Source organism: Setaria italica, chromosome IX, assembly GCF_000263155.2.
Source record: "Setaria italica strain Yugu1 chromosome IX, Setaria_italica_v2.0, whole genome shotgun sequence".
Lineage (NCBI taxonomy): Eukaryota > Viridiplantae > Streptophyta > Magnoliopsida > Poales > Poaceae > Setaria > Setaria italica.
Window position 1 is genome coordinate 56,190,362 of NC_028458.1, and position 12,095 is coordinate 56,202,456.

At 52.5% G+C, this 12,095-nt stretch overlaps 2 protein-coding genes across 2 annotated transcripts; both read left to right on the forward strand.

The window, feature by feature from the left end:
- Window positions 1-5,278: 5,278 nt before the first annotated feature.
- On the forward strand, window positions 5,279-7,988 carry LOC101760827 (ubiquitin-conjugating enzyme E2 4). The gene is made up of 6 exons (XM_004985644.4): window positions 5,279-5,499; window positions 5,593-5,672; window positions 6,007-6,121; window positions 6,217-6,269; window positions 6,443-6,571; window positions 7,477-7,988. Exons 1-6 carry the CDS (start codon window positions 5,456-5,458, stop codon window positions 7,605-7,607), a joined length of 552 nt encoding a protein of 183 aa, XP_004985701.1. The 5' UTR covers window positions 5,279-5,455; the 3' UTR covers window positions 7,608-7,988.
- Window positions 7,989-8,129: 141 nt separating this feature from the next.
- On the forward strand, window positions 8,130-10,117 carry LOC101761231. Its single transcript, XM_004985645.2, has 3 exons — window positions 8,130-8,584; window positions 8,660-8,788; window positions 9,677-10,117. The coding sequence occupies exons 1-3, from the start codon at window positions 8,276-8,278 to the stop codon at window positions 9,821-9,823; spliced, it is 585 nt and encodes a 194-aa protein (XP_004985702.1). The 5' UTR covers window positions 8,130-8,275; the 3' UTR covers window positions 9,824-10,117.
- The last annotated feature ends 1,978 nt before the right edge of the window (window positions 10,118-12,095 follow it).

Here is a 12,095-nt window from a genome sequence, read left to right on the forward strand (position 1 = left end):
GGTCGATCGCAGCTCATATTGAATGAACCGCTATTGCTTCTTGACACGACGCAAAGCAATTAAGATGCAATGGTTGCACGTATGAGATGAATGTATGATGCTTGAATGGATGCATGCATGCATGAAATGGATGAATGAATGCGTGTTCGCTCGTAGAGAAAGTAAGTGGGGGGCTAGTAAAGTTACCTTGGTCAGACATTCAGGCATCACCCCATCTGTGGTTTTTGCACCAGAGGGGTTAAGCTGTCGTTGCTTATCTCGACGGTTTGAGCGACAGGCTCGAGGCACCCTTAACGGGTACGCTCGAGTGGAATCCGTATCCGTCGTTCGTGACGGGGTCGGCATGTCCTGCATGTTAGTTTTCCATTTGTTTTTGCTTGTCTCCCATCGGATGCCCGAACCGTCCGACTGACCCAAGTGGCCTGCTGGCCTCGGTTCGACGGAGACTCTGACAGTGGGTCCCTTTGCTTTGTTCAACTGACCCAAGTGGCATGTTGTCCTCGGTTCGATGGAGGCTCTGATAGTGGGTCCCTCTGCTCCCTTGCCTCAAAAGGCGAAGGGGCGCTTGTGTGCGGTTGTGCCCTGTTTTTCGCGATTTCGCTGCAATAGCAGGTGGGCTCCTCCCGGGCCATGCCCCATCGCATAGGGTCGCGTCCCGTCAGTTACGTCCTGTCTGCCAGGGCTCCGCGCCCCCTTCCCCATTAAATAGGGGGAGAGGCGGAGGTTTTCTAGCCCGTCCTTTCATCTTCCCCGATCGCTACTGCTTTCTCTTCCGCCCTTCCGCCAAAACTTCCTTGCGCACTGTGGTGAGTTTCGGTAGAGAGGAGGGTCAAGGGAGAGAGTGAAAGAAGCCTTACAGATCCATTCGTCGCCTCCCGTTGCGCGATGTCGAACTGGAAGCCGTCCATCGTGAAGGAGGATTTGCTGGAGGACTTCACGAGGAGGCGGTTGCGGGTTGGAGAGTGCCGGAGGCGGGGACCATCATCCCACGACCCGAGCCTGACAAGGTCATCTCCTTCCTCGCTTTCCATGAGCGTGGGCTTGGATACCCCACGCATTGGTTTCTGCGTGGGCTCCTTCACCGCTGAGGGTTGGAGTTGCAGCACCTCAACCCCAACGGGGTGCTGCATATTGCCGGTTTCGTCACCGTCTGCAAGGCATTCCTCGGGATGGAGCCGCACGTGGATAGCTTCACGCGCGAGTCAGGAGGGTACCACCAATTCTGATGCAGTGGTGCAAGCTGGGACGGAGTCGGGCGTTGTCCCGACCGGGACCGACCCAAGCATCGACCCGACTGCGACTGGGGAGCCCTCGTCCTTGTCAGTTGCGCCGCCAACCGATCCGGCCGAGGGGGAGCAATAGAATAGGGATAGTTAATTTCTTTATGTATGAAAGAAGTTTGCGGGGGACTGTGAGCCTCCGAGTGAACAATTTTAAGTTCGTTTGTGATCGTGATGGGGAGCTTGTCCCGCCCGTTCTTGTTTTTGCCCTTAAGCAATTTCTACTTTTCACCCTTTCCCTTTCAGACCTGCCCGTTGACCGTAGGCTGCAACCTTAAGAACCCGGGCGTGGCCCGCGAGGCTCAGCTGCTCATAGCCGTAGCCGTGGCGGGGTCCGATCAGTCCGCAAGCTAGAGCATACGTTGCTTTTAGGGCGAATTAGAGGATGGGGTGCCCTTTCCTTCGGCACGCCCTTTTGTTCGGGCGAGGCGTGTGATTACGCAAAAAGTAAAGAGGAGGTGGTGCCGCACCCCCGTGGAGCCCCCGAGCAACCCAGGCCGAGAGTGCTCGGGCTGGGGTGCTGTAGGAGCAAGTGTTGAATGGAAATGGACTAGTAATAGACCGAGTTAAGGAAAGAAATGGCGCAACTGCTCAATGTTCCAAGTGTTGGTGAGGATGTTGCCGTCGCCGTCCTTCAGTCGGTAGGCGCCTGGTTGGATCACCTCGACCACCGTGTACTGTCCTTCCGATGGCGGAGAAAGCTTGTGCTTATCCTTGGTTGTTTGGGTCCTCCAGAGCATGAGGCCACCGATCTCGAGGAGGGGCCCTCGTCGCGATCTTCGCGCTTGTCCTTGCCCTTGTCCCTACTGTCGTTGAAGACCGTCCCGACCGCCTCCTCGCTGGAGGCATGATTCGTAGCGATGTCGAGCAGCTCGTGGGTGGTTCGGGGCTTGACGCGGCCGAGCTTGTGGACCAAGGACTTGCATGTTGTCCTCGAGAGGAATGCGTTGACGAGGTCTGCATCGACGATGTCAGGGAGGGAGTTGCATTGCTTTGAGAACCTGCGGATGTAATCCCGTAGGGACTCGTTAGGTTCCTGCTTGCAACTCTTAAGGTCCCAGGAGTTCCCAGGGCGGACGTATGTCCCCTGGAAGTTTCCTACAAAGACCTTCTTCAGTTCTGCCCAGTCGCGGATGTTGTTGGACGGAACGAACTCGAGCCACACTCGAACGAACTCCCCTACGCAGATGGGGAGGTACTGTATAATGAAATAGTTATCATCGGCTCCTCTGGCTCGGTAGGCAAGCCGGAAGTCTTCAAGCCACACTTCAGGTTTAGTCTCCCCAATGTACTTGGTGATCTTGGTGGGCGGTCGGAAGCGCTATGGGAAAGGTGCTTTTTGGATACGACGACCGAAGGCCCACGGTCCTGGTCCGTTTGGGCTAGGGCTCTGGTCACCGTTCCGGTTGCTCGGTCGACCGACTCGCCTAGGGTGCACTTCTTCGCGCTTCTCGTCGGATCGGTCGTGGGCCACATCAGCCGCTCTTGCTGCCATCTGTTCAACGTCAGCGTCGTGCCGTGCCAGGCGTCGCGCGTGGATGACGCTACGCGCATCACAGTTCAGCCCGATCTGCTCGCGCATGAGCTGACGCCGCGGTGCTGGTGCCGGGTCGGGCTATGGAGCTGTTGTAGGGCTCTGCCCTGCCCGACGTGCCTGCAAGGGCGAGCGGATGGAGTGGTTCGGCTGGTGTGGCCCCAACGCTCCGGTTGGGCAAGAGGTTGCGTGTCGCGACGCGGAGCTCTCCGCCTGCTATACAGCGGCGGTTTCCACCAGTGCCCAAAGGTTCCAGTGGATTGCCTGCTCCTGGGGGTCAGCTGGCTCGGGGAGGCTACGCAGAAGTATCACTGCGGTGGCGATGTTCTATCCGACCTGAGCGAACTACGGGAGGTCGTCCACTCCTGCCAGGATGTTGCGTTGGACTTGGCGGGCGCGGCCTCAAGCGCCACTTGCTAGGTTGCGCGCGTACGGCGTAGAGTGATGCGTTGGGTGCATTGGTCCGGCTGCCGCTGTCGCAGCTCGTCGCCGTGCGCCTACGCTTGCGTCAGGGCCTCCGCACGGTTTTTCGATGGGGTGTGAGTCTCAACAGACTCCACCACCTCCGGAAGCTGTTCCGGGGTGTCAGCTATGGCACACTCCCAGGACAGAGGATGGTCAAGTGCCATCATGTCGTCAATGCTGGAGCCGTCACTCTCGAGCTCCTCATCGCAGAGGTCGTGGAAGGAGGCAGGAGCATAGTCCGCTGTTCCCACGAACTCGCACGGGTGGATAGATGACGTCATGACCCTCTAGAGCCCCCATATGTACGCGTCCACGGGGGACGCAAGACCGAAGGGGAGCCAACCACATGGCCAACATGGTAGGGACAACGGAGCTCCTTCGGAGAGCTGGTTGAAAGTGTTAGCTAGTGAATACATGATAGTATCCACATCATTCATCATGTGGATCGTGCCCAGCATGGACTTGATGCGGAGCGTAAGTGCCTTCACGTCGAGGTCGTCGAGCGGCTCGCGGACGACGATGTGAGCCACCTTTTCCGGGGATGCCGGGAGAGTCATCTCCTCGCGGAGGCGGAGTACGCCGAGTTGATCGGTGACGAAGTCCAGACTTCCAAAGCGAAAGGCCTGGGATGGCACGAAGATGGGTGGAACCCACGTCCCATCGAGGGTGGGTGTAGGAAACTCCAGCGAGCCGAAGCGAATCGTATCGCTCCAGCCCTCCATGCCGAAGATGGCGGTGAGGTGGGCCATCCGATGACCTGCAGAACGCGAACGCAATGCCGCATTCCCCACGGACGGCGCCAACTATCAGTGCGAAATTTGGCTGACAAGTAAATATTTATAGTTTTGCCGTGCGTTAGATCGGATGTGGCCTATCACACAATGACACAGGATGTATACTAGTTTGGGCAATGCGCCCTACGTCCAGTCGGGTTCAGTTGGTCAATTTTATTCCTGAGCTCAGGTGCTTAAAGTTTGCAGTGGAGGTATAAACAAGAGGAGGATGAGAGTGGGTGCCTGAGTCCTGGCCTTGTTCTCATCTCAGTGGAAGAGAGTGGCAGGAGCTCCGACGTGCGCTAAGTGTGTGAGAGTGTGAAAACGTAAGAGTGTAAGAACGTAAGAGTGCGTAAGTCGTAGAGGTGGAGGTTCTGTCTCCTTTTATAGTACAAGGGAACGGCCTTATAGATCGGAAAGGATAAGAGAGTGAGTGTACAGGCGCTGCCTAATCTTGTCGAAGCCCACGTCGTCTGGTGCGGTATGACCTCCGTCCTCGGTTCCTGTTCTCCTTGTCAGGCCAGTCCGTCGTAGCGAGTAGGTTTATGGCGGTACTGTACAGACATGAGCAGGGCGTGGCACTGTACGGTTCTACGTAAGGTCGGCTGACCCGGGTGCTTCCTCGTTATCTGTCCCACTTGCTCCTTGGGCCCACACTGAGCGGGCGTTCCCGGTCGGTTGTCCCAGTCGGCCCCGAACGAGTCGGTTGGGAGTACCCAGTCGGGAGAGCTCAATCAGGGTCGGACTGTGATCCAACTCCTGATTGGCTCTTTCCGACCAGGTTTCCTGTTCGGAGGAGTCGGCTGGTGGCCGGATCGTGATCTCGGCCCAGCTACGTGTAGTTGGGCTGACGTGTATTGTTGCTGTGCACTTTGTTAGGCCAAGTGTCGCGGGAAGGTAGTTCCGTTGGGGTTTCCGGGTCTATGGACCGGTCACTATGTATAAAAAAAATCAAAAATAATTTAGGATGGAGGGAGCAGCATTTTAGCGTCGATTGTGGAACTGTTGCACAAGGAAACGTGGCCGGTACTCCAACCTGCCAGAAAAACTGAAATGCAATGAGATTTACCGGTAATAAGTACAGAATCAAGTAAGGTGGCGACACAGAATCTTCATAATAGTTTTAAGTACACCAAGTTTCGTTTCCTAATCTGTATTCTTCCTTCCCTTTTGGTTGTCCCTTTCCTCTGTGCTTTACTCTCCTCCTGTCCCCCTCCCTCCTGTGCGGCGGTGCCCATCGCAATAAAAATAAAAATCAATAAGAGAGAGAGAGAGAGAGAGAGAGAGAGAGAGGAGAGCAACACCGGCTGCTTAATCTCTTCTTCTCCCCGGCTTATCTCCAAGGGCGCATCTCCAGAAGCGGGAGGGAGGAGCGGAGCGGCGAATTCTTGTTTTTGCGCAGGATGTCTTCTCCAAGCAAGCGCCGGGAGATGGACCTCATGAAGCTGTGAGGATCCTGGGGGTGTTTCAGTGATTTTCCTTTGGGATTTCGATGGGGATTTCCTTGATCTGTGTTTCTGTTGCCTGTTGATGGCTGCAGGATGATGAGCGACTACAAGGTGGAGATGGTGAACGATGGGATGCAGGAGTTCTTTGTTGAATTCCGTGGGCCTAACGAAAGTACGGATTTTGGCGCAGGAGGCCGATTTGATTCCATCTCTTTCGTCGATGATTGTGTAGCTTCTGATTTCTAATCTAGATAAATTGAAGAGCGAGTTTTCAGGAAGCTGAGTTTTTCTTGATCATTGTGGGCTTGTGGCCTTTAGCTTCCATTGATGTAGCTCTGAGGACAGCTATAATCAGATCCCCAATTTAACCTGTTGCTGAGCTGCTTTTGCTTTCTGTATTGCCATTAGTATCTGAATGATGTACTTGAAGCGTCAGTCTTGTTCCGCATTAGTGATTTAGGATGATCAGCAACACTATCTGAAGGATGCTTTGTTGAATTTAATAGGCATTTATCAAGGAGGCGTGTGGAGGATTAGAGTAGAATTGCCAGATGCATATCCATACAAATCCCCATCGATTGGTTTCATCAATAAGATATATCACCCAAATGTGGATGAAATGTGAGTACCTTGGACTCCATGATCTGTTGATTTGTCAATTCAAACCACAATAACAGTCTAGTTACTAACCACTTCTGGATCAATGTGAACTGTAGGTCTGGTTCAGTTTGTTTGGATGTCATCAACCAAACATGGAGCCCAATGTTTGGTAATAATCGATCCTTACATTGCATTTGCTTGTATAGACATCCAGTTAATTTTTTGTTTTTTTAAAAAAGACATCCAGTTAATTTTCTCTGTTCTGTGCAACTGGAGCCCCAGTTGCTTTGTACTCTGTTGCAAGAGGGTCAAGTTTAAATATCTATGTGCGATGTTTTGCAGACCTTGTCAATGTATTTGAGGTCTTCCTTCCACAACTTCTACTATATCCGAATCCTTCTGATCCATTGAATGGAGATGCAGCTGCATTGATGATGCGTGATCGGCCTGCTTATGAACAAAAAGTGAAAGGTAAGAAGGTTACACATTGTCTGTTTATTAGTACCTTTATTGCAACCTGCTTGGAGATTACATAAAATATTTAACAATGGCACTGAGCTGAGATGCAGTCGTACTGAATTTTCGTTGCAGTTTGCACCAGTAGAATGAGTCAATCCATCTTCTATACATGGCAGTCTTGTAATTCTGACTAATCAATTTGATCTCCCACGCTATGTTTGTTTAGTGAACAACCCATCTTATGTGATAAATACAAGTTCAAGAATACTTCCAGACAGGTTTTTAAGTTCTTACCAAAAGCCTTCCTAGAATATTGGTTATTATAGGCGCTCATTGGGTTCACCATATATAAGTAAATACAACTGTTAGGTTCTAGTAAATATTCTTGACTAGAGCAGTTTTATTGAGTAAGGCCTTGTTGGAAATTGCTTATAGGTTTTGAGCTCGGCATGTGGTTTGAGTGGACTTCGAATCTGTAAGCTGATAAAATTGTTTAGTTGCCAATGTAAGAAAATCCCTGTGTCAGGATGGGAGTTGGCACAGGATGGGCTGTTTCTTATTGATGCGGTCATGGGGACAATGCAAACAAACAGGGTTTATTGGTTGCAATGTGGATGTCCTCCATATCCACAAGAAATCCTGAAAATATTGTAGAATATGAATATATATCTTCAATTGGAATTCTCTGGTGGGGAAGTTCCATGGACCTTCCAGCACGTACCACGTGTTCTGGTGTTAAGAGCTTAATTATCCCTGTCCTTTAGAGTTCCATTTCATTCACTGAATTAACTTATCATGATGCTATGGAGCTGTTCCTCTACTAGAATGTAGTTCCTTAGCCATTTTGTTTTTTTATTGAATCCTAGTCTCTTCCTCAGTACTCAAGAGATGAGTTTTCATTGACCATGTTTCTGCAGAATACTGCGAAAAATACGCCAAACCAGAGGATGCTGGGGTAGTCCCAGAAGACAAGTCTAGCGATGAAGAGCTAAGTGAAGAAGAAGATGACTCCGGTGATGAGGAGATCCTTGGGAAACCAGATCCATAGTCAAGTTGGAACCTATATCTCTGGTTGATCAGCACACAATGTTTATTGCAGCAACTGCAATGAAACAGTCTCTGAACCCTTCCCGTGCAGTCTGAATGTCGTGTAAATAAACTGCAGTGTCATGTTCCCTAATGTTGTTTCCATCCTCAAATTGACCAATTCGATGTCCAGCAGCACTAGTTTGCCCCCAAGTACCATGATGTGCAGATTTCTGCATTGGAATTGGCCGATTGTTTCAATATCTGCGCAATTGTTCACAAGCAAATACCCCAATAATTCAGATGATGTTGGGATTGCTGGCGTACACATTTTCAATCTGTGCAGAGCTTCTTCACCCTCCTTGAGACATTGACTGACAATGAAATCCTGAATTGTTGGCTAGCCTGGTGGTATATGAATAAAAAGTACTCCGTACATCATAAGTGGTGGTGTGGATGCAAATTCTCCGAAGATTTTAATTCTTTTGGATTAGCAATGCGATTTAAGAACTACTTATAAGGTTTTATAAGCAAAATCCTCATGGCTTCCATGCAACTCGGAGATGGAATCAAGCCACATGGAGGAACACGCAACAGATTTGACTTGATCAAGCCGTTTGCGTCGTGCGCGATAGTGATTTGGTTTGCCACGCTTGTGCCGTTGGCCGCCCAAACCACACCAGTCCTCACATGGCGAGATTGGCGTGGCAAGGCGCACTCGCCGCCGCCTTCCTCCTCCTGTGCGCGGCCGCGGGGGTGGCGCTGGGGGCGAAGCGGGTGCCCATCCCTGACGACCTGCGGGACGTGGTGGACGACGAGGAGGACGACGAATGGCGCAACTGGGGCGCGAGCCATTCGCGGGGGCCGAACCGCGGCGACGGCCCGCCGCCTGACCTGTCACGGATGGATCCGGCCGCCCTCCAGGCCGAGCTCCTCCGCGGCCAAACCGGGCCCTCGTTCGGCTTCGTCAAGCTCCGCCCCGGCACTCCTCGCTCACGGGTGCGGATCCCTCGATCGCCGCCACGGCCGCGCGCTCGTTGCCTCGTTTGACCATGGCATTATTTTTTTTCCCAGGAGGATGTGGTGGGGATTGCAACGAGGTGGAGCAATGTGCTGCGGACCGGATCGGTAGAGGCCAAATTCGTTGCTGTTGATTTTGGGACGCTCATGTTCACCATGGAGAGAGGGCATGACATTCTAGAGGTTGGGGCTTGCTTCCTTTGGATTGATCTTCTTCTTTCTTTCTTTCTTTTTTCTGAACAATGCTGGGCTTGACGATAAAGTGGGGTAGTACCGTGGTCTTACGACCTAAATAATGCTACCCTTGATCTGACCAGTTCACCTCAAGGATTAGGCCTTGAGAAAATGTGATCAATTTACTGGAACGCTCTCGTTCACGTTGAGGCTCCACTGGTTCAAAAGTGTAATTAGTAGGGTAAGGTGAGGATCGGCTAATATACTTCAACTCTACCCTTTTAAATGGGATTGTGATGTAAACTGGAAGTGGACTGCAACTAGTTTTACCTGAAATTTGTGGTAGCCATGTTTCAAAAGTGGCTCCTTTTGGCTTTGATGAGACCATATTTGTACCAGTTCATCCAAAAGTTTAATTTCTAAGTAAACTTAAGCAGTATGCATTATCAGCATCTGCCACAGATCATTAGCTGAATAAGTGTTTATGCTTATCTATGGCCATGGAGTAAAAATTTTATATACGGATACTAAAGGGAATAGTAACAAGTCTACAAATGTCTACTGATCTCACGGTTCTATTTATATTTGCATCTAGAATGGACCTATTTTTTTTTTAGAATGTACCATTTTTCCGCTACAATCTTATTGTGATAACTCAATGGTAGTGACTAAGCATCACAATTGTTATACCAGAATAAGTAACAGACGTGATTATCTTTATACCATTGGGATCGAGGTGTTTTCCCAGAATTGCATCAGTTGCCATTTTCATAGCATAGGATGTGAATTGAGGCCTCAGACTACCGGAAAACGTGATTGTGCAATAACCCATTCAGTTAAGCATGATCTTTGCTGTTGGATTTTCTGATTCTGTTCTTTTCATTTTATTTGTTCCAGCTGAAAGAGTTTATCTTGAGCCAAGCTGAGGCCTACGAGTTTAAGATTGGTGATCAGATTTTCCGCAGACCTGGAGACCCACCCCTGGACCAAGTTCTTGAGAAGCTAAAGAAACAGAAGAGTCATAAATCAAAAGATGAACTGTAGTAGATTCATTTGCTAAATCGTACTGCATGCCTTGTAACACAAGTTCCTTGGCCTATTCGTTCATACTTGTTTTACAATTTCGCTTGAGTGGCCGTTTTACATTTTACAATCTTGGACGATCACAAGTAGTCCTCTTTGGTAGAAGGGTTCTCTTCCTTTTTTTTCTTATTTTTTTGTGGAGGGCTAGAACGGTTCTCTTCTTCTAAATGCTCTGTGTCACTGCTCGAGTATTGTAACCACCATGCTTTTGCCATCCATTTTGAGTGAAAGAATGCGGTCGTCCTTGATGCTAGACGTTGCCCGTTGTTTTCTCTTGCTGTTTTGTCAGTTCATTTGTTGCTGTCTGTGTCTGGCGTAGTATTTGTAAACTTTTGTTGAATGTGCTCAGCACACTGTGAGCGGAACTGAAGAACCAATCATTTATGAGCATCAGAAGCAACTGCCAAGATCCTCATCCAGAAACCAATAGCGACACCGACACAAGTACGTGATGCCTTTGGCTGTCTGGCGTAATCAGCGACCAACAGCGACGTCACTGCCCATCACTGAAGCCTAGTCGCGTAGAGACCGCAGGCCAACAGCGACGGCCGCCATGCCACCATTTGCCTGTCTGTCTGTCCAACGCGGTGTCTCTTGTGCAAGCCACTGCAGTGTTGAAGAACTCTGTCGCTAAACTTAGTATCATGTCTTGTTAATCCTCTGGCATACAGAAGTGCACGACACCAAGACCCTGATGGAAGTCGTCGTCGAGCTTCGACTTCCGCGAGCAGTACACCAGCGCGCTCTGCACCGAATCCTACAACAACTTCTAGGCGGTAGGCGCGCGTCCTGGACATCACCCTTGCGCAAGGCGCCGGCCGGCCTGGTGCCGCGTCCGGGCGGCGGCACGGCGTCCAAGCGCCTCCCCTCCTACCGCCTCTTGGCGTAGGTGGACTAGCCGCGCTCCTGCCCGTTCAACTTCAGGACGAGGCCGTCGGAGCCGCCGCTGTAAGAATCCGCGCCGCCGCCGTCGAACGCGCCGCTCTCCGGGCCGCGCAGCAGCGACCCGCGGAGCGGCAGATGCTGGCTCCGGCTGCCGTCGATGGTGGCTGTCTCGGAGACGGGGCGCGCGGCGTCGCACCGCGGGAGGAGGAGGTGCAGGACGGCGAGCAAGGAGATCGCCAACGTCAGAAGCTCTTCTTGCTCATGATGACTCCCATGGTTGTGGACTGCTTGGACCTTGCACTGGTTAGCACCTTTGCCGGGTACGGCGCCGGCAGCAAGTCAGGTAGGTCCCTCCGCTAGTCCGTGAGCAGATCCCAGACGGTGAGGGCGCAGCCCCCGGAGACGTCCCTCTTGGGGTCCCAGCGCAGGAGAACGCGACAGCGGCGGCGGGCATATAGCGCGCGCCAGCCGCGGAGGCCGGCGGCGGGCATCTAGCACGTGCCCGGCGAGGCGTTGCAGAGGAAGGCCAGCGTGGGTGGCGCGCGGTGGCGCTCGCGGAAGCCGGGGCCCGCGACGAGCGCGGGTCCGCGGGCAGGAAGCGCGGCACCTCGACAAGCTCGAGCTCCGAGATCGACGTGACCGTGGCGAACCGCTTTGACTTGGTCATGGGATCCTAGCCGTGCGAATGGGATTCGACGGTCCAAGTTGCCTAAGGCCCGGACGGTAAATGAGATACCGTCCGGGGTGGGCGGTAAATGAAATACCGTCCACCCCGGGCGTCCAGCGCGCGCTCCCCGCTCGCCGCCGCCGTCGCGCCGCCCCGGCTTCGTCGGAGATCACGGCTTCGCGTAGATGCGCCGCGCTCCCACCGGAGGTCTTCGTCTCCGTGTCCGATGCCACAACGCCACCCGTTCCTGAGCGCCTCCTTCCGGCGCGGCGCCTTCGCACCTATACTCGCCGCGCAATGCCCGCGCACGCGCTGCGATGAACCGTGGCGCGCGCGTGTCGCCGCCGCCTCGTCGTCGCCGTGGCCCGCCGTCCTGTTCTCCTCCGAGATAACCGCCGCCGCTTTAAGGTAATCGCAGACGGTGGCCGCAGCCTCCGCGGTGCCCCTGTCCTGCTGTCCACGACAGCGCTTGACCTCAGCTTGGGCACTCTTGCTTGAACTTGACTGACACGGTGGGAGCGCATGTCTGTCTACAATGGCATATCTGCACAATACACGGAGAATCGCGTCGCCCGTACACTGCAAATGGCAAACTGATGGTTTCTTCGTGCAGATTATCAATCAGATCACAATCAGCAACACGCATGGATGGCGGACTGGCGGTGAACAGTCCGTTGCGTG